Raw genomic sequence first — 20,925 nt, 5'->3', positions numbered from 1 at the left:
TACTAGGCAAGTATGTTTTATTTAAATTCCTAATGAAATGGTTAAATGATGCATTTGTTTTTTCCATGTTTTTAAACAAACATGGGTGTTTTGTTTCTCTCTTAATTTTATGCTAAATTTTCCTGCGTTTGTTGATTTGTTGAACCATGTTTCTAAATTTTGTGCCAACCTGATGTAGAACTAAAACTGTTTTAGGTCCCCAATTTTTTATCAACCTTTTTTTTTTCATAATTCCGAGTGCTGACTTATAAGATCTATATATTAAACATTTATTGCTATAGGCTAGACAATTGTCTGAATGGAGAACGATCTAATTATACAAACTAATGAATGGTGTCAACATTATGAATAGTAGAAAATGTTTAAAATTTTTTAAAAGTAGTTCAAGATGTCATTCCTAAAAATATAGGTACGTGGACTGATTATTTAAATCAATCAAATACTAGAATGTTATGAATCATTAGAAACCTCTTAATACAGTATTTTAAAGGTGAAGGAAATATTAAAATCGATCAGTTCTATAAAAAGTTATGACGTTTTTGTAGCAAATTTTTGATGTATGGATTTCTTGATAAAACTGTGGTCAAAATATCTATATCTTAGTATCAAAATGTAGATTTAAAAATGGGCTACAAATTTATATTCATTTTTAGATAAAGGGTGCATCAAGGGATCCAGAGAGGGTGCTAATCCACCTATACCACATAAAAATACATATTTTTTTTCAAAAAAGAGTGTTTTTTAAATGAAATTTGTACGATTTTTATACAAAAAGTTGTTACTATTTTATTCCTGATCACTAGCAAATATTAGAAGTCTACCTTCGGATGTTGGGTTGTGGGGAAGATTTAACACCCTACCAAATTTTCATTTGTTTATGTATTGCTATCATTACTAAAATGATTAAATCTAGTATAAAAAATTAAAATGATGTTTTAATACTTTACCAAATAGTAACTAGTGGGGTATAAAATGACTTGATGGAAAGGGTGTATGTCGCATCACACCCACCCCCGCCCTAACCTAGAAAAATTTTCAACAAATGAGAATAGAAGAAAAAGGGTTAAATGCTTTTTTAAAAAGTGTGAAGCTAGTATAACAAATTATTTTACCACATTACAAGATGTATCAGAGTATCCATTTTGACATGTAAGTGGAAGGACTACCCACTCCAACCTAAAAAAAACACACACAAAAACAGCAAGTCTTTTGAAATAAAAAAAGTAATTAGCTATTGTGTTGGCTTTTAGTAAATGATTTATGTTTTGAATTCCATTTATGAATAAAAATAAATCATTTTTAACAATAGACACCACATAAAGGTAAACCAGAGCCATCTATCGAAAAAATTTGCAAGCCACAAAACTTGTGGTACATGTTTGCAAGCCACAAAACTTGTGGTACTTACTTGCAAGCCACAAAACTTGCCGTTCTTATTTGCAAGTCACAGAACTTGTGGTGCCTATTTGCAAGCCACTTTTTATTTTAAACATGGACTAAAAAACATCTTTCAAATAGAATTTTGGCTGCGACATTCAATTTTTGACCTAAGACAATAGCTTAAAACATTCAGTCAGTTGACTGGTATAATGAATAATAAAAAATAATTTTTTTTTTTAATAAAAAGTGATAGGAATAGTTCCTTTAAGTAAGCTCTGTACTTACACTCTAATCTCTACGTCTATAAATGTTTTGTTAAACTTATAGGTGAAATATTATTAAGTTAACAACAACTATATATTTATATACTTTAATTTGACTAAAAACTTTTTTGAGATTTTGATTTCGGTGTCTTCTTGTTTTCCATTTGATTTGGCTGTACTAAAAAAATGGTAATGAAAACTTAGAACAACTTATTATAGCAGAGCAAAAAGCAACAACAAATTCAAAGCATTAAGCTCCAGATATTTCAAAAACCAAAGCAAAAAAATAGTTTAAAAGTTGAAAATCATGTTGTTTGCTAATTGCCAAGAGAGATTTGTTTTTGATGCGTGTAAAAAATAAAAAAAGAGAACAAACAATCATGTCTGCCATAAATACAACTAAACTAAAATCTACATCAACAAACTGAAATTACTTAAATGAGTATGTTAAAGTGGTGATAAAATAATTAAGATTATAAATAACTAAGCCTTTCAATTAGTACCAAATTTACTACAATAAAAGATCACCTGATTTTGAAATCTGATCAGCGAAATCAAGATGATTTCGCTAATCAATTATATATTTAAACCAGTATTTAGAAATATAAAATTTTGCTAGAAAGCATCAACAATAAAGTGAGAAATATTTCCCTTTTACCTTTTTTACCCTCGTTTTTTTAATGTTTACTGTGATTAAATATAATTCAAATAAGGTTATAAAATGGCTCCACAGTAAATACCATTCAATAAATACCAAACAGGGCTACTTTTTAAACAGTTTAATATTGAAGACTTTTATCTTTTTATCTTTAGTATTGCTTCAAGATTCTTAAATCAACACAAAAAATTTTTATTTTAGACAAAATGTAAGAATTATAATTAAAAAAATTAATAGTTTATATTTAAAAATTTTAAAAAAACTTTAAGCAAGCTAGTTGGTTTTTATTCTTTGTATAAAAATAAGCAAAGGGCAAGTTAAGAAGGCTACTTGTTTTTATTTATTTATTTTAATTTTGTTACAATCCTTTAACAACCCTATAACTCTAAGAAATGAGCTTTTATGAACAACGCCACTGTGCTGAGATGAATGCAACACTACCAGTTATGTGATTAAGGTTGAACTTGAAACATATAGTGATTATGGTTGTTTTCATTGACTAATTAAGCACAATTGCAATGAGTCATAAAAAACCTAGTCACTTTTATAAGGAGAATCTAAAACTAACAATAAAAACTAACAAAAGTTGTAACCTCAATATATAATATGCTAGAAAACACTTTCTGATCATGTAAAAAAACATCTATCATTTATATGTCAATACTAATTTAAACCATCCTTTATATATCATGAGTAATTCTAATTGCCCTCTTAGTATTATTAAATTCATACCTGCCATGATAACTGACTGCAATTGCAGTATTTTATCGAGCAAGGAAGTTTTTAAAATAGCCACACCATTTTCTAACAATGTTTTAGTAGCTTGTGGGTTTAAAAAACTTTGTAGAAGTTACAAAAAAATTTTCTCTCTATATATATTAAACTTATTGTTAAACTAATTGTTGCTTTTTTACACTGATATTACACTTAGCACTTTTTACACTAATATTACACTTAGCACTTTTTACACTGATATTACACTTGGCACTTCTTACACTGATATTACACTTGGCACTTTTGCACAATAATTTGTCAATAATGATATGCATAGAATACATTTGTATACGTTAGTGCTAAAAATTAAATGTAATTTAAAAATTACATTTAATTTAAATAATTTAAAAATTACATTTAAATGATTTAAAAATTAATTTAAATAATTTAAAAATTACATTTAAATATTAGCACTAACATATACAAATGTATTCTATGCATATCATTATTGACATATTATTGTGTGAAAGTGCCAAGTGTAATATCAGTGTAAAAAGTGCCAAGTGTAATATCAGTGTAAAAAGTGCTAAGTGTAATATTAGTGTAAAAAGTGCTAAGTGTAATATCAGTGTAAAAAAGCAACAATTAGTTTAACAATACGTTTAATATAGAGGAGAGAGAAAATATTTTGTAATTTCTACAAAGTTTTTAAATATAATTATTTAAGTTAAAACTTAAATGATTGTATTTGTAGCTAAATTTACTCAATTGTTTTTATATATATTTTACATCACACATAGATATAATATAGGAAAAATTTTAATAGTCAATTTGTTTGCTACAAGCTTTAGAGCTATTAGTAATTCTTTTTATACATATTGATATATGTGATTTTTATTTATTTATTTCATAGTTATAATTTAGTAAAAAGTATTTAAGTTAGCAAGATACATTTTGTTGGTCCCAGAATAAAAATTTGTTTTAAGTCTCTAAAGAAATAGTTTTTATTTTTTTTTTAATTCTTCTGCTTCATGATCAGGTTTGCCTAATATTAGCATTTTATTTAGAGATTAAATAAATGTGCACTTCATCATGAATTAGATCTACTGAGAGAAGATGTTATTGGAGCAGCTAAACATCTGTATAAGTTAAGATATCAACACACCTTAAAAGGTGAGCAATTTTGCTTGCTAAAGTTGTGTGGTAATAATAAAAATACTAAATCATGATAATATATATTGTGTTTAAATATAAAATAAATCTTTGTTATAATAAATCCTACATATTTTTTTTTTTTAAAAGTATTTTTTTATTAATTTTATTAAAAGTATTTTTTTAATAACATTCAAAAATAATACCAGTTCATGTCATATTGTTTTATTTTTATATGTAGTAAATCTTATTTTTTATATTTATATGACATTTTGACATTGTGTGTTCAACCCACAAAATCATTTAATTAAGTTATAAATGCAAAATCATTTTATACATCTTGATCAATGTATTTTATGTATGAAAAAGATGTTATGTATTGCTTAAGTCTTTATAATAAAATTATTTAATTACTATTACTATAACTCTTATGGCTTTGGCTGCAGTGGATGTGTGCAAACATCACAGGCTCCACCACATAGTTAAACCTGTTATGGTTGCACTTAGTGATTTTATGGATCATAACATATAAAGATGTTTATTACACATTAAATGTAATATCATTGCTTTTGTTTAACTTTTAAATCTGCAAAGTTTGTCATTAATTTGTATTAGATATTCAAATTAAAATTTATGTTTAGGTGCTGGTATTGGAAACTTGAAAGATGTTCCTGAAGGTATATTGCTTGATAGTTCTATGATTCCTAAATATAAAAAAGCAAGTGACACGCATGGATACTTATCGTAAGTATCAGGTTTTCTGTTATTTTAATTCGTTAGTAATTTAATAAATTGTATTCTGGTTTCAGTTGAAATTGTATAAGAAATAAGAATTCTTATATTTTTTTAAATGAAACCAGAATACAATTAAACAGCTACAGAAATTTTATATTTATTTTATTATTTAAAGCGTATTATTAAAAAATTATTTTAAAGCGTATTGGTGGATCGAGGTTAAAATTTATTTTATTTGAAGATTCGTTATGCATATGCATATGTTTTGTACGCTTGAAGCTTCTTTTTTTTTTTTGCTAAATGATTTTTTTTGGCAAAAGGAATGCTGAATATTTAATATTTGCCTCTTCCAACTTCTCTTACTTCTACAAAATTTTTCAAAAACACATTGTTATGAAAAAAATAATAATAATAAAGAAAAAAAATACATAAAACATCATTCCATAACTAATGACTATTATAATGGTCCTGAAAAGCGCTAAAAGAGAGAATGACAGAATTTAAAAAAAAAAAATTATTTATTTATTTTTGAATTAATGAGTTATCCTAATGATCTATAGTTTTTTGTCTGTTTTTTAAAAAGTTTTGGTTTCTTTCTTTAAATAGTTTTAATAAAAATAAATGATTACAATAACTAACTTTTAAAACTTATTTGATGTATAATAATTTTTTATTCTTATGTATATTTATTATATAAATTTATTATAACTTTGTTAACTTTAGTAAATATTTAATTTTTGTTGCGTACATATGCTGGATCATAATAGCTGTGATGCTCATAGACACAAGAAATAGAGATATATTGCTCAAAAATCTTTTGTAAATGTAAATAAATAGATGTAGAATCGAGCAGAAAAATAAAAAGAAAAAAGAAGACCTTAAGAAGAAAATTGATGGATCAGTGTCCTGTTTTGTTTTTTATGAAAGTTATATGATTGTTAAAGTAGATCATAAAGGAAATCAAAGATGAATATTGATTTATAAATTGAATTATAAAAGATTTATAAATTGAATTATAAAATTGAATTATAATCTTAAAATTCTTAATCAGATCCTAAACCTCCAAGACATATTGTGTTCATATTTAAGAGAATGATAAAAAAATATGTTTTGGCTAAATTTTTTTGATTAAAACAAAAATATAAATGAATACCAAGAAAACTAACTTTTTTATTTTAGTCGAAGCTTGCCTTCTCTGTTTTATTGTAGGCCTAAAGGTCAGCATAATATACACTGCAATCTACAGGCTTGATCATTTATTTAAGCGCGTTTTATTCCTAAGAGTTTTCGTACATGATGTCATTAATTTTTGTTTGTTTGCGTAAGAGATCGATTATGTAAACAAACAAAAAAATCAATAACCTCATGTACTAAAACTCTTCGGAATAAAACGCGCTTGAATAAATTATCAAGTCTGTAGATTGCAGCATATATTGTGCTGACTTTTAGCCTTACAATAAAAGGGAGAAGGCAAGCTTTAACTAAAATAAAAAAAGTTAGTTTTTCTTGGTATTCATTTAATCTTTTGTTTTAAAGAAAAACATTTCGCCCAAACATTTTTTTTTTTATCATTCTCTCTAATATAAACACAACATGTCTCGAAGGTTTGGGATCCCTTTAAGGTCCTAATTTTAAGCTATAAAGACTATAAAAAAAATGCATAGAACAACATTGTAATAAAAAATGCACTTCAACAGTAAGTAAGCATTTAAGAAAAATGCTAAATGTATTTAATAATAAATGTAATAATGTTACAAGTTTACAAATATTTTCGAACCGTTTGTTAATTTTTATTAATATACATCAGATTATTAAGGTGTTTGACTAGTAAAAAAAACAAAAAATTCAAATTGTTGCATTGTTTATTTTACTTATTACAGAAAAGAAATAAAAAAGTTGTATCTATATTTGATTATGATTATCTATAATAATTTTTAGATCCATAATGGTAGCTACTCACATTTAGAAATTTTTAAATTTAAGTTAATTTACTAATTTTGTATATATCTTGCATGTATGCCAAAGTTCCTGTAAAACAAATGTACACATAGCTTTGTTTTAAGTAAATGATATTTTAAAATAATTTTAGATTCCCCTTAGCAGTTTTCATATTTTTAATGGCTGCAAATTTACTGCATATATCTAATTTTAGATGTAGCAGTTTAAAAAGGAATAACCCACAAACATAGCCCAAATAGACAAGTATTCCATTAAACGATGGAAAAAAGATTTCTAAATATAGATAACAGATTCAGGTATTCAGGTAAAAAAAAAATAAACCATGGTAAAGAGAAACTTCAACAGATGCTAATATTGTTTCCATGAGAGTAGTCCAAGATAGGACATGCAAAGTAGAAGATTAATTGAATGCTGAGTGTTTTATCAATCATCAACATAAGAGTATCTTCAATACTGCTATAATTATATAATTTTCTGACTAAAGTTGTGAACCTATGCTTAACCAGTGTAAGTGCGTGACCTCCTATTCTTTTGTGGCTAATTCAAAAAATTTTGTATATGAAATAGTAGAAAACCCATGCAAGATCTTGTATACTTCTATTAAATCCGATCTGTTCCTTCGTTCCTCAAGTGTCCATCAATCTAGTATAAGTATTCTGTCTGCATACGATAGATGTTCCACTTCTGTTATCATTTTACTAAAACGATGTTGTATTTTTTTAATTAGTTCTTTATCTTTGACATAAAAAATTTACCAAACAGATGTACAATATTATATGTGTGGACAAACTAACGATTTATATAGTTTCATCATAATATTTTTTTAATCTATCAGATTGTTTATAGGCATTTGTGCAATTTATCATTCTCAATATTTTGTTTGCATCGTCATAAGCTCTCATACACTGGTTAAATGTCTTCAAATCGTGAGATATCACAACCCCAAGGTCTTTTTCAGTCTCAATTTAATTTTTTTTTCAGTCTCAAATAGCCTCGTGTATTCATAACCAATGTCCTTTTTTCCAATGTGCATAATCTCATAACTATAAATTGCATTCAATAGACCACTTAACAAGTTTTTGCAGATTTTCTTGGAGTTGCAACCCATCACTTCTAGTATTAACTTTAAAGATTATTTTGGTACCGTCAGCAAATTTTAATATATGGTTTGTCACACCGGTATCCACATTGTTAATATATCTTAAAAATAGGATTGGATCTAATACTGATCCTTGTGGTATGCTACTAAGTACTTTTCTAAAAGAAGAATTTTTTCCATTCAAAACTACTCGTTGAACCCTTTTAATCAACCAAGAATTTATCCATTGAAAAAGTTTGCCTTTAATTCCATGACTATACAATTTTTTCAGCAATCTTTGATGAGGGACCTTATCGAAGGCTTTTTCAAAATCTAAATATATCACATCTACACAATTACCCTTGCCAACAAATCCTGTTACCTGCTCCAAAAACAATAATAAGTTGGTCACACATGATTTTTCTTACCTGAATCCGTGTTGCGAGTCCGTGTTGCTTGATTCGTTTTGAGGTAATTGACTAAAGAATCCCATATTAGTGATTCGAATGGATGATAGAAGCATGAGTATTGATTGGATGATAGAAGCATGAGTATTGATTGGATGATGGAAGGATGAGCAGTCTTCACCGTTTGAAATTTAATGCCAGCGCACAAAAAAGTGCTGACAGGATGGTCATTTTTAAGTTAGCCTGCGCGATTTAAAAAATTCTTTTTTTCTTGCTATTTAAATTAAAATAAAAATAGCGAAAATAATGCTTTAAATAATTACTAGTTAAAATAATTTTAAAAAAACTGGTAAAAAAAAAGCCTTTTTTTCACAAAGGTTGAACAAATGAACAAAAACGTTTTGTTGTAATTTAAAATAAAACGCTTTTATTTTTTTTGGCAAGTGCTTTTTTATGCGCTCACCAAAATATTTGCGAATGTGTGGGCGAGCGCGAAAAGACTTGAGCACAAAAGCACTGGGTAAGCGGAGAAGACTGCATGAGTACTGATTGGATGATAGAGGCATAAATATTGATTGGATGATAGAAGCAAGAGTATTGATTGGACAGTAGTTAAAGGGTTCAGCTTAATCTTTATAGTTATTAAACCTGGAACCACAAATGCTTTTTTTCAGTAGGTTTTCAAATAAATTTCATAAGCTACTTATAAGCTACAAGTGTTCAAGTTGGTTCAAAAACAAAATTCAGTTAACAACTTGTTATATAATTTAGAGAGTGTGTTTAGGAGTTTTAAAAAAAAATTATTTTCTTTAAAAAAAGACTGTAAAAAGATTGTTGTTAGAACCACGATCTCTAGAGTTAATATGAAAAGTACTATTTTCTCTTGAGTTAATATGAAATATTATTTTAGCATCATTCTGCTCTGCTTTTACAAATTTTTCTTTTGATTTTTTAGCAGAGATTTACACGTTACATTGTATTCTTTTAATGAATGCCAATGCTGAAGGATTAAAAAAACACAAGCTTTGCACCTAGCCCCAACATGCATTTTAATTTGAGTTCTTTTAATTTAAATTTTAATTTAAAGAGTCTTACACTTTTTAATAAGTTGGTGATTTTGTGTGTTATGTCACCACTTTTTATTAAATCTTTTAATATGGTTTTGACCACTCTATGTTCATATAAAAATATATGCAGTATTGTAAAGTAGAAATAATCTTTACCAGAGAAATAGTTTCTACAAGAATAGTATGGTTGTAAATATTTCTTTAGTAAAATGTTAACTCTGTTTGTAACTACAATTTTATTATAAGATTTTATTAATTTTTAATACACTGATACACTTATATTACCTTGCTACACTATTACTTACTACACGTGTTCATAACTCTGCTCATTTGCTTTTTTTTTTCCTTAAATGGTTTTTTTTTAAACTTTATTATTCTCTTTCTGTATATATATATACATATTTATATATATATATATATATATATATATATATATATATATATATATATATATATATATATATATATATATATATATATATATATATATATATATAACAAAGTATATTTGTTTATGTAAATTTATTATTTTATCTTTATTTAGCTTCAGTGACACCTTAATAAATGATAATGTTTCAATTTCCTTGCCTCATATCAAGCATTTTTATTTTGATCTCATTGTGAGAGAAAGCATGACTTCTATGATTGAACGAATGGTTATGTTTTACAACAGCTTAATTGGAAGTAACTGTGATGAGGTTTACAGTTTTTTTTAGTTTTTTTATGAACATGTTTATGTCTGTGTATATATATATATATATATATATATATATATATATATATATATATATATATATATATATATATATATTTATATATATATATATATATATATATATATATATATATATATATATCTGTATGTGTGTGTATGTGTGTGTAGTTCTCAGTTGAATTGAATAGGTGCAAGAGCAGAGAAATGCTCTTCTAAAACAAACTTGCATAGTGAGCCATGCAAGCTGCTCCTTTAAACAGCTTTTTATGAGAGTTTTTGGTTTTTGCGCCAGTTATGTGTTTATTCGTTTAAAAAAAAATTGTTTATTAAGTACAAAATTTTGATTTGATACTTGTTAAAAGTATTGTAACTTATAGTAAGTACTTGTAACTGTAATCCTACAAGTACATATACATATAAGCGTTGTTTATCACGCCTTGAAAACTTATTTTAAAAAATTTTAGAATAGCAATTTTTTTGCATGTTTACACTACCTATCCGTTTATTAACAAGTAATTTATTTCATAAAATCTTTGACAAAGAACTGTTAAAGTTTTTATTGCTTATAATAATAGAAAGCAGGAAGTTTAAGAATTATTACAACAATTTAAGATTCCGCAATACATGTGTGTTTATAATTACAAATATTTTTTAGCAAAATATTTTATTTTGCATTATATTTTTTTATTTTGCTCAAATTGAGAGAAATTTATATATAAAATATAAATTTATTATATAAAATATAAATTATTTAATTCTTTAAATAATATAAAAATTTAGTGCGTAATATATTAATATTGTATAAATGAGTTTAAGCAACAAAAAATAAAAAATAACAGTTATATCATTAAAAAAAAAAGTTTTACATTTTCAAATGTATATTAAAAATGTTTATTATTACAAGCTAAATTTTTCTTTACAGTGATTTTATAAAAAAAAATCTCTGCGTGCATATCTGTATTTGAAATAGTACGAAAAATTTCCTTTTTTTTACTAATTCTATTATAACTTTATATTTATGTAATAAAATTGTTCACATTTATAATACTTAATAAAATATATTTACAATAATACTTAAATTCTGCTTTACTTGAAACAATAAATTATTGCAATATAAAATAACTTATAAAGTCGACAAGTTGTTAGCCATTTGTTAAAGTCTTAAACACTACAAAGAAGCACAAGAATTTTTTAATTTTTCTAACCAATATCTAAAAATAGAGAAAAAAAGAAAGTGGTTTATTGTTTATGACAAAGTTATACCATTGCAAAAGCCGTAAAGTTCTCCTTTAAACCACCTAAAGGAAGTGCACAGTGGGCAAACAGTGGACATGACTCTAAAATCAATGTTACTAAATTAAATTTAAGTTAGTTGTTATTGAAAGCCAAATAAATTTCCAGTTCATTAAAAAAAAATTAATTCAAAAACATGATTTTTTTAGGAAATATACAAGTTTGAATAACGTAAGTTTGTTGCAAAAGATATGTAAAAGGTATAATTGATACATAAAAGTCATTTTTGGCATTATATAAGAGAATATGTTACTATATAAGCAGTGCTAATGTGGTAATTGCATGTAGAAACAATCTTAGACTGCAATTTATGGAAATATGAATGTTAAATTCATAGATAATATCACAAAATTTTTTTTACATGTTATACCTAATGAAACAACTAAAAATTAGCAAAATTTTAGTGTTTTTTAACTAAATTTTTATCAGAAAAAATAATTTATTTCAAATAGTGCTAAGTTGGCGCTAGTAATCCCATATATTCCTATAACAAAGAGGAACAAGGTGCTTTTTAACTAAACTGTGCCAACTTAACACTTTTAAACAAAAATGTTAAAGAATGACCCTACCTCTTTAGTTTAAATTTTTGTATATAAAAATATACTTTGTATATACAAATGTTAATGCAAATAGTTTTACATTATTTTGTACATATTTTTATAAAGGGAAGATGTGTTCATTAAAAGTGTATGTCTAGAAATTAAAAAAAGGATTAAGACTAATATTTGACCAACACCTCCACAACACCCCCTCCCCCAGCTTTTCTATTGAACTTTTTTTTTGACCAAATTTAATCTATTTAGTACAACCATTAATAAAAAAAATATTTCAGCATTGAAATCTGTTTTAAAATGAACAAATTGCAAGAGTTAAAATCAAAACTGAGGGCTTAGTGGTGTATATATTAATAATGTAATACTTTTACTTATCACATAAACTTGTTTATATTTTAAATTATATTATTTTAAGTTTAAATCATTTTGTTTAAAAAATTATTAGACAATGAATCAACAAAAATATTTATACCTTTAGTTTAATAACAGTGAAACTCACTGAATTTGAATTATTTGAAACTTTGATCGCTGAGGAGATTAAACAACCAAAAGCTATTTCTGCAAATATAACAGGTTGTATACTGGTAATTGCTAAGGCACTTGGCTCCAATGATTTTCCTCAAATTTGATATTTTCACAAAAAACAATAGTTCAGAATAGCTGGTAGAGATCTGCATCTGAAAAAAAATAAACTTAAAAAAATGGAAACAATTCAATGTAAACGTGATAGTGCAGTCAAATATGATGGGTATGAAAGCAGCGAGTTTCAGGAGTTGGAGGAGGTGCATATTGTGATCATGCTCAAAAATCAGTGTTTGAATATTGAAAGAATTGAAAATGGTTTTGTATTCTATCAAGACACTATAACTATGAATGAAATATTTAACCAACTTGAACTAGAAGACGTCTCTTTACTTAAAAAAAAAACCCAATTATATCACAATGGCCGGACAAACCTTCAAGCCAATTCCAACCTGTGATGAAAAGCCAATATAAGTAAATTGGTATCTTGTAATAGTGTTCATATTATTCTATATTTTTAATATGTGAACATACTTTATATTAAAGATTATTACATTTAGATATTACTGATATTTTTATAGGTTCTTCATGCTTTACAGTGTATATTTGACCATTTATGTGGATCAGTATAATTATATTTTTATATTTCTATTGTACAGATATTTATTTTTTTCTATTTAATTAGTTTCCGCCTGTTACAAAAATAATTTTACCTGGACAATAAATCAGTATAATACCATCACTTCACAAACTGATTGGTCATTTTTGGGCACTATTTTTGAATAATAAGGAAAGTGGTTTTGGAAATTTTTATGATAAAAAGAAATAAAAAAATTTTAATTTTAGGTTAAAAGATAATAACAAAATAATAAGATTGATACATACTAGATTTTCAAGAATGTTTCACTTTTAAAAAATTCCTAAACTGTCAATTTAACAGACACCATTAACTGAATGTGGATATCATCTAATCAAAATTTTTTTGACAAGAGATACAAGTCAAAATCATTCTGCAAGTTTTGGTATAAATGAAGACATTCTGATCAATATTCTCATAAACAAAATGTCTCTTATAACATTTTATCTGTAGATGACACATATTTTAAAATGTTATCATAAGAATAAGTTATGTATTTTAGTACTTCTTTTGATAATTTTTATTTTTTTTTGCCATTGATGTACCTATGTTATCTTAATATTACAAAATATACATACATATTTATACGTATTTTTGTTATAACCTATAAAAAAGCAATTTTTATAAAATTTCAATATTTTTTTCTTTTAAATTATGACCTAAATATCCTGCAGCAAAATTATTTTTTAGTTTTTCCAAAATTTACACCTTTAATGTTTGTAGCTAAACTTTTAATAGTTTATAAAAATTTAATGAGTTTAGTTTTTCTTTGAAAAATTCTTTTCAAATTTATTTGGCACCACATTGTGCAATAATGTTTGACTTTGGAATGTTGAATTCTAAATAATTGTTTTTAACTACAGTATTTAGCTCCAGTATTCAGCTCCAGTATTTCTTCTTTACTGATGTGCTCTATAAGACAAATACATGGTTTTGCATAATGTTATATTTTCTACCAAAGAGTTGTTTTCCTGTTTGTTTTTATTACTGATTTTCAATAAAAAATAGTGTAATAAAAAAGGTGATTTTATATTTACTAGACATAAATCTAAAAAACAAAAGCAAAAGGATACACAATGTATTTTGCTGATCTTAAAAGTAATACAACTTGTTTTTTATAAATACATGACATTATTTTATAAACAAGTTACAAAAAAAGAACTGTTTACATAAAAAGTATTTATGATGCTATTTTCCAAATCATGGTTAAAGTTGTTTCAAATCATGGTTAAAGTTAACATGTTTTTGCACTTTTTTTGGTGTAAGAGCATTTTAGTTTTTTATATCCTAAACAAATTTATTCATATATATTAAAAATCAGTTTTTTAAAAGAAAGTCGACCTTTAATAATTTTTCATAACTTTATCTATGCACAAAACTTGAATCAAGTTTTTCGTAACAAAATATTTGTTTTCTCATATTGTGGAAATATTATTTTCTTTTTCTTTAACAATCAATGCCAGATAACATTTTTTTTTTTAATAATCAGTGCCTGGTAATTTTTTTTTTTTAACAATCAGTGCCAGGTAACATTTAATTGCAAACTAATTATCAAAACTTAGTTACTGTGACAAAAGTAACATATTCAGAACCAACAGAACAAATCCTAGGCTCAGCTACAAAAAGTTTGCTCTTATATTCAATCAATTCAATTTAAATCAGAATTAAAGAACTTTTTAAAAGTTAGCAAAAAAAGTAGTGGGTTTCAGGTTGCATTAAGAAAACTTGTCAATTATGAATCAACACTAAATGCAAAAATATAATTTAAAATTGAGTAGTAGAAGGTTGAGAGAAGTGGTTTAGAGCGATGAGTTAATTTTTCAGGTCGCAATCCACAAAGGACGAATCTATGTTAAAAGGTTTGCAACTGAGAATTATAGCAAGCTTTATGTACAAGCAAGATAATATTAAGGTGGAGGCTCAGTAGGCATATAAGGATGTTTTTTGCGAACTGCATAAAGGCTTGTTTACAAGGTTAATTCCATCAATAAAGCATCAATAAATGCATCTTTATAGAAAAGCAGGGCTCCAACAAGTTCCCTAATGGGAATATTTGGTCATGGATTGACTCTCAGTTAATAAACTCCATCAATTGTACATTCAAATCAATGGTGGTGTGATACCACCACAGCTTTTGAATTCAAAATTCAAAGCTGTGGTGGTATTGTGCATAGCTGCGGTGGTATTGTGCATAACTGTGGTGGTAGTGGTGGTATCGTGCATAGTACACTTTAAAATTATAAATTCTTAAAAACTTTATTGAATTAAAATTTTATATTTAAAACAATCAAAGCTTCAATAAATCATAATATCTCTAGATTTTGTTTGCAATTGCAATTTTTGTTTTGCAACAGTTTTTTTTTTTAATTTTTATTGTAATTTGTATAGAACTTTTAATTTTTTCTCCTCATTTAACAGCTAAAATAATAAACGTTTTTTGTCAGCTAAACCCAGTTTATCTAGACATGCTGGTATCAACATAAAACATGGTTTATGTCTTAGAAAGTCCTATAGTTTAGGGTTTTTTAAATAAAAGTAATGCAATCAATAAAGCAAATTTCATAAAACAGAAAAACTGCACTAGATGTTCTTGGGATTTTCAATTAGCTCTCTAACATGGCAATTTAGTTTTGTTTTAAGTTTGTTAAATTAGAAGAGTAGTAGTTCATTATTCTCTGTTTTCATTGTATTTTAATTATATTAAATATGGTTGATTATTGATCATTATATTAAATATGGTTGATTGAAAAATATTTTCAATATCAAATAAATAATGTGAAATGTTCTCTTCATTATTATTATTCGTTCTTTTTGTTATTATTTGAGAATAAAAAAAAGTTCATCATCAGCGGTTCAAACTTTTTAAATTTACAATAAAAACTTTTCTTATTTTTTACGCATTTAAAAAAAGGCGGATTGTTCTTGATAAATGTCATTATAATTACACATCTGTATTTTTAACTGGTAACAAATTTTTACGATACGACCATTTCCTTGTAAGTGTTTTGTTTTTTTGTTTTTTTGTTTTGTTTACTTTGCACGACCTATTAAATTCAATATAGTTGATTGCAGAATGTTGTTTTTTTTAATATCTTTTTTTTTTAAGTAGTTGTGTATAAATTTATTTTCAAAACAGAGGCTGTTGAGTAGTTTGAAGCTTCACCAAATGGCTTTTAATTAGAATGGTTAATTTTCATCATTTTCAATTACATTGAATGATTTTAAATTTTAAAGAAAATGCCAGGATTATTGTATGTAATATAGGAACCAGGAATATGAATAAGAGTATGTAATATAGAATATATAGGAATGAGTATGTAATATAGAATAATAGGAATGTAAATATGAGTGTGTAATATAGGAACCAGGAATATTCAGTGGCGGATCCAGCATTTTTTGATCTTTGAGATAAAAATTATCTCAAAGATCAAAAAATAGCTAACTTCCAGACATGGAGCTAACTCCAAACATTTATATGTTTATATGTCAAATAATGAGGGTTTGCAAAAAATTGCGATGGTTGGAAGCTCGGAAAAAAAAGCCCCAAAATTTTTGCAACACCTGCCCCAAACGTGAGAGCAACAAGTTGATAAAATATATTTTTTACTTTTCTTAATTAGACTTATATTCATTGATAATTTTTAAGTTTCATAGTACTATCTCTAAGCATTCGAAAGTTATGACTGTATAAAAGTTTAAACCCCCCTCAATTTGAGGAGGTTGTAATTTTTATATCGTCATAATTTTTGAACGCTAAGAGATATTACTTTGAAACTTAAAAATTATCGATAGATATAAGTCTAGTTGAGAATAGTACGAAAAATATTTCACCAAATTATTGCTCTCATGTTTGGGGCAGGTGTTGCAAAAATTTTGGGGCTTTTTTTTTCCCAGCCTCTAACCATCGCAATTTTTTGCAAACCCTCATTATTTGATAAAAGTATAAACATATAAATGTTTGGAATTAGCTCCATTTCTGGAAGTTCTCTCAAAAATCAAAAAATGCTGGATCCGCCACTGATATTGTATGTAATATAGTTTTATATGCACTTGAAGTTTATATGTATTTGAATTGACTTGAAGTTTTTAATCTCAAAAATATAGTTGTTTCTCATTTTTCATCGTTATAAAAATAACAAAATACAATAATAAGAGTTATATACTTATTTTATCTTTTATTATTTCCTATGCTAAATGAATAAATGATAACTGAAAATTTAAAATAAGGTTTAAAATTTGGCATTCTAAATCTGGATTTTACTGTATTGTTTGTGTTTTGTTTGTTCTTTTTTATTGGTTTAAATCGTATTTCCTTTTTGGTGTTGAGATTTAGTGTTTAGTTCAGATTTTTTAATTGCTTTGTTTTTATTAGATAATGGCTGAGGCTGGATGCCAGTGTCCAAAAATGATTTCAAGTGAAGAAGTTCGATTTGCTTATTCTGATGAATGTTATGGTGAAGTTCAAAATAGAGCTATCAAATGCAGACTGCCTTGCTTAGATTATGATGGAACAAACAAATATATTTGTGTTTTTGGTGCTGCTCTTGAAACTGGTTCCTGGTACGTAGAAGAAGTAAGCGAAACTAAAAGAGAAGAAAATCCTGATCGCTATAGCAACCGTGCTTATTGTAATCCTCCAAATCAAAATGATTGGGATCAATGTATGAATGTTCAAAGTCTAAACAAAAATGTGTTAGTGCTAAGTGAAAAATCAGCCGATAAACAGAAAAAGGTTAATCCAAAATCACAAAAGAAACCTCCTCCGAAATCACGCATTAGTTCAGCTGCTTTAGCATCTCTTGCCGGTGGTGGAAAATAAATCGTTTCATAATGGCTTTTTAAAGTATGTAATAAATGAGATTTATGCTTAATTGTAAAATTATTTTCAACATGCTGTGTTTTTATGACCTGATGTACAAGATACACCTATTCTTATTCCATTTTAATAGATTTTAATCCAGTAAGAAAAAAGGACATGTTCTTAAAACGCAAAATTATGCCTTGGTTTTCTTGTTTGTTTTTTTGTTTGTTTGTTTGTTTTTTGTTACTTTATAACAAAAACCTTTTTTTATAATTTAATATAGCAGACTTTATTATATACCTTGCTAAAGGCATATTTTTATTAACTTACAGTTAATTCTACATCCATTTGCTTTTTTTATTTTTTTAAGGAATCAATGAGATTTTGAAAAAATAAGTCACGATTAACGACCCTTTGATATCGAAACTTTAACGACCTGATATCGTTTTTTTTTGTGTTTAAAATGCAAATTGCGAACCAAAGCATATTTTAAGGAAATATTTATAAAAATATTTTTTCTCTATATATAAAGTTTAGACCACGGCCTACTTAAATGCACGGCCTTCTATTATGCTTAAATCGAAAAAAATAGAAGGCCAGTTGAACGTATACTGTCTTAGTGCCGTGCAGACTTATTTTAAGGCCCCAGGCAGACTTTCTTGGGGGCCCCCAACCACAATTTTTTTTACCGATTTTAATGTATACTATTACAATGCAGAAAATCATTTCAAAGCACCTTCAGTTAATTGTATTTTAAGAAAAACTTTTACAACCTGACATATTTTTCCAATTTTACAATGCAATCTTACTGGCCTTATTGCAAACTCTCCTAATATTTCCTCGTACTTTAGACTAGTGCTTATCCCATGCTCAATGCTCAGTAATGCTAGCCTATTGAGTCGCTCTTGTAACATGGTGGTCCTCAAATATGTCTCAATCAATTTCAGCTTGGAGAAAGATCTCTCCCCTGTAGCAACAGTGACTGGAATTGTCAGTAGAATTCGGAGTGTTATACAAAGGTAAGGGTATTGCTCCGTCATATTTTTCTTGGTAATATATTGAAGCACTTCGGTTGGTGATGTCACATCAATTGGTAGTAAGTTGATAATATTAGAAATTTACGTGAAAAGTTTTTGGCTGTCGATATCACTTCTCCACTTTCTATCTAGTTTTGTTTTCAATTTTTCACAACTAGTCTTTAACCTTTCTTTATCAACAGTCTTAATATTAAAAAGGAATCCAAATGACTTAGTTCCTTGAATCGTTCATCCAACCCATGTATGGCTACTCTCATTGAAGAAGGTAATCCGTAAATTTTCCATTGGCGTAAACTGTGTTTGTTCAGATGATTCATAGAGAGATTATTTTTAGGGCTTTTTCATTCAAAGTTGAGGCAGCTTAGTATAAATTTCAAAGTTAGCTGCAATTTTCTGAGCTTCAAGTAACAAACTGTCAAAATTATTTCAAAGAGCACTGAGAGCTACTTTACAATTATTGATATATTGCATAGCTAGTTGAAAGTCTGTTTTTTCAGTTTATACCATATCACAGATTTCAAATATCTTTTTTTTTTTAAATGGAATTTTTTGAATTAATTTTAAAAGTTTTGAATTAACAAGTCATTTAATTTAAGTTTTTTTTTTACTAACTGTTTTCCTTTTTTGTTTATAGTTTTTGTTGATATTATTTAGGCCTAATTTGTTATTTATATTGGATTATTTTTAATAAAACTTAACGCAATTTTTTGTGTTTAATAACTTTCACGACTATTTCACCTTTATATTAAGGAGATCATAGTTGAAAAATTTTTTAAAGTTTGGATTATCGATATTTATGCTTCCTTTAGGTAGTTTAGCTTTTCAGTTAAGAATGTCCCAAGAAATAAAACCTAAATTTAATTTGTTATGGTGGGTACAGTGAATAGGTTAATCTTATTAATAAAATTATAGTGTACAGTGTCTTTAGTCCCTCAGCCTCAAAGCTATTTGGCTATGCCCCTATTTACTATCATTAATTCACAGCTGGGTTCATTAATTCAGTATGCCCCAGCACTGGGGAACAGTGAATCACGTGAATCACAAAACTCACTTTAAACCTTTCTGTGAACCGTTAGATAATAAATATTTGGGTTTTAGTGATTTCTTATCGTGAAGGACATATAATTCAATCCTTTCGCTTTGAAAAAAATAAAATACATAATTAACTTTTGCTCATTTAAAAAAAAAAGAAATCCGATTCACTGTCCCCAACTTCCCCTGCTTATACTGTCTTATTTTATCACTTATTAGTAATTTAAATACGTTGAAAACAACGTTTTAACGGTGCTCAGTGATAAGACAAGTCTGTCTTCTTGCTCCGGCCAGGGTTTTCTATTACTGTAATTTCTTTTTTGTAAATTTTTAGTAACGGCAAAATAAAAAAAAATAAAAAATCCTGTACTGGTCTCCGCTTCAAAGACATTTACTGTAAAATTGGACGAATATTTCGTAAATTAAAATTTAATGTTTTTTTTTAATTTAAAAAAAATTTGAAGCCTCTTTGGGGTCCCTTGGATGTTGGGGCCCTAAGGCAGTTGTCTGGTTTGCCTATTAATAGGCACGGCCCTGCTCTGTCTATTAGACAAATTTTCTCAAAATATTCTAATTATTGCGCTATAAATTTTAAGTAAATCTGGCGCTAGATAAAAATTTTTGCGTTCTACTAAACTTTGTATACTTAACTGGGGCTTCTTTTTAAGGTAGAATTTCTATTTATTTCGTCAATTTACACATTTTACAATGTTATCTATAAATTTAAACAAATATATATAATTACAAGCTGACTGGGGTAAATAGAAGTCAAAATGACTTATCATCAAGCCCCTTTGTGAAATACAAAAAAAAAATACAATTAAATTTTACATCTTCCAATATTACATAAAAGAGTGAAATTAATAAGTTTAAAAAAAAAAAAAAATTGGTTAGAAATTTTAGAAAATTAAAAAAGAACTT

The 20,925-nt window shown here is 26.5% G+C and overlaps 1 protein-coding gene across 1 annotated transcript in view; it reads left to right on the top strand.

The window, feature by feature from the left end:
- Nucleotides 1–18,023, top strand: part of LOC100215328 (uncharacterized) — a 37,063-nt gene extending 19,040 nt beyond the window's left edge. The window contains exons 4-7 of the mRNA XM_065791412.1: nucleotides 4,083–4,188; nucleotides 4,809–4,911; nucleotides 9,958–10,111; nucleotides 17,507–18,023. Of these exons, the coding sequence (XP_065647484.1) occupies nucleotides 4,083–4,188; nucleotides 4,809–4,911; nucleotides 9,958–10,111; nucleotides 17,507–17,953 (810 nt within the window). The 3' untranslated portion in view covers nucleotides 17,954–18,023. The remainder of the gene's footprint in view (nucleotides 1–4,082; nucleotides 4,189–4,808; nucleotides 4,912–9,957; nucleotides 10,112–17,506) is intronic.
- The last annotated feature ends 2,902 nt before the right edge of the window (nucleotides 18,024–20,925 follow it).

This window comes from Hydra vulgaris, chromosome 02 (genome assembly GCF_038396675.1).
Source record: "Hydra vulgaris chromosome 02, alternate assembly HydraT2T_AEP".
Lineage (NCBI taxonomy): Eukaryota > Metazoa > Cnidaria > Hydrozoa > Anthoathecata > Hydridae > Hydra > Hydra vulgaris.
Note: the sequence above shows the minus strand (reverse complement) of the source record. Positions and strands in the feature narration are given on the sequence as shown.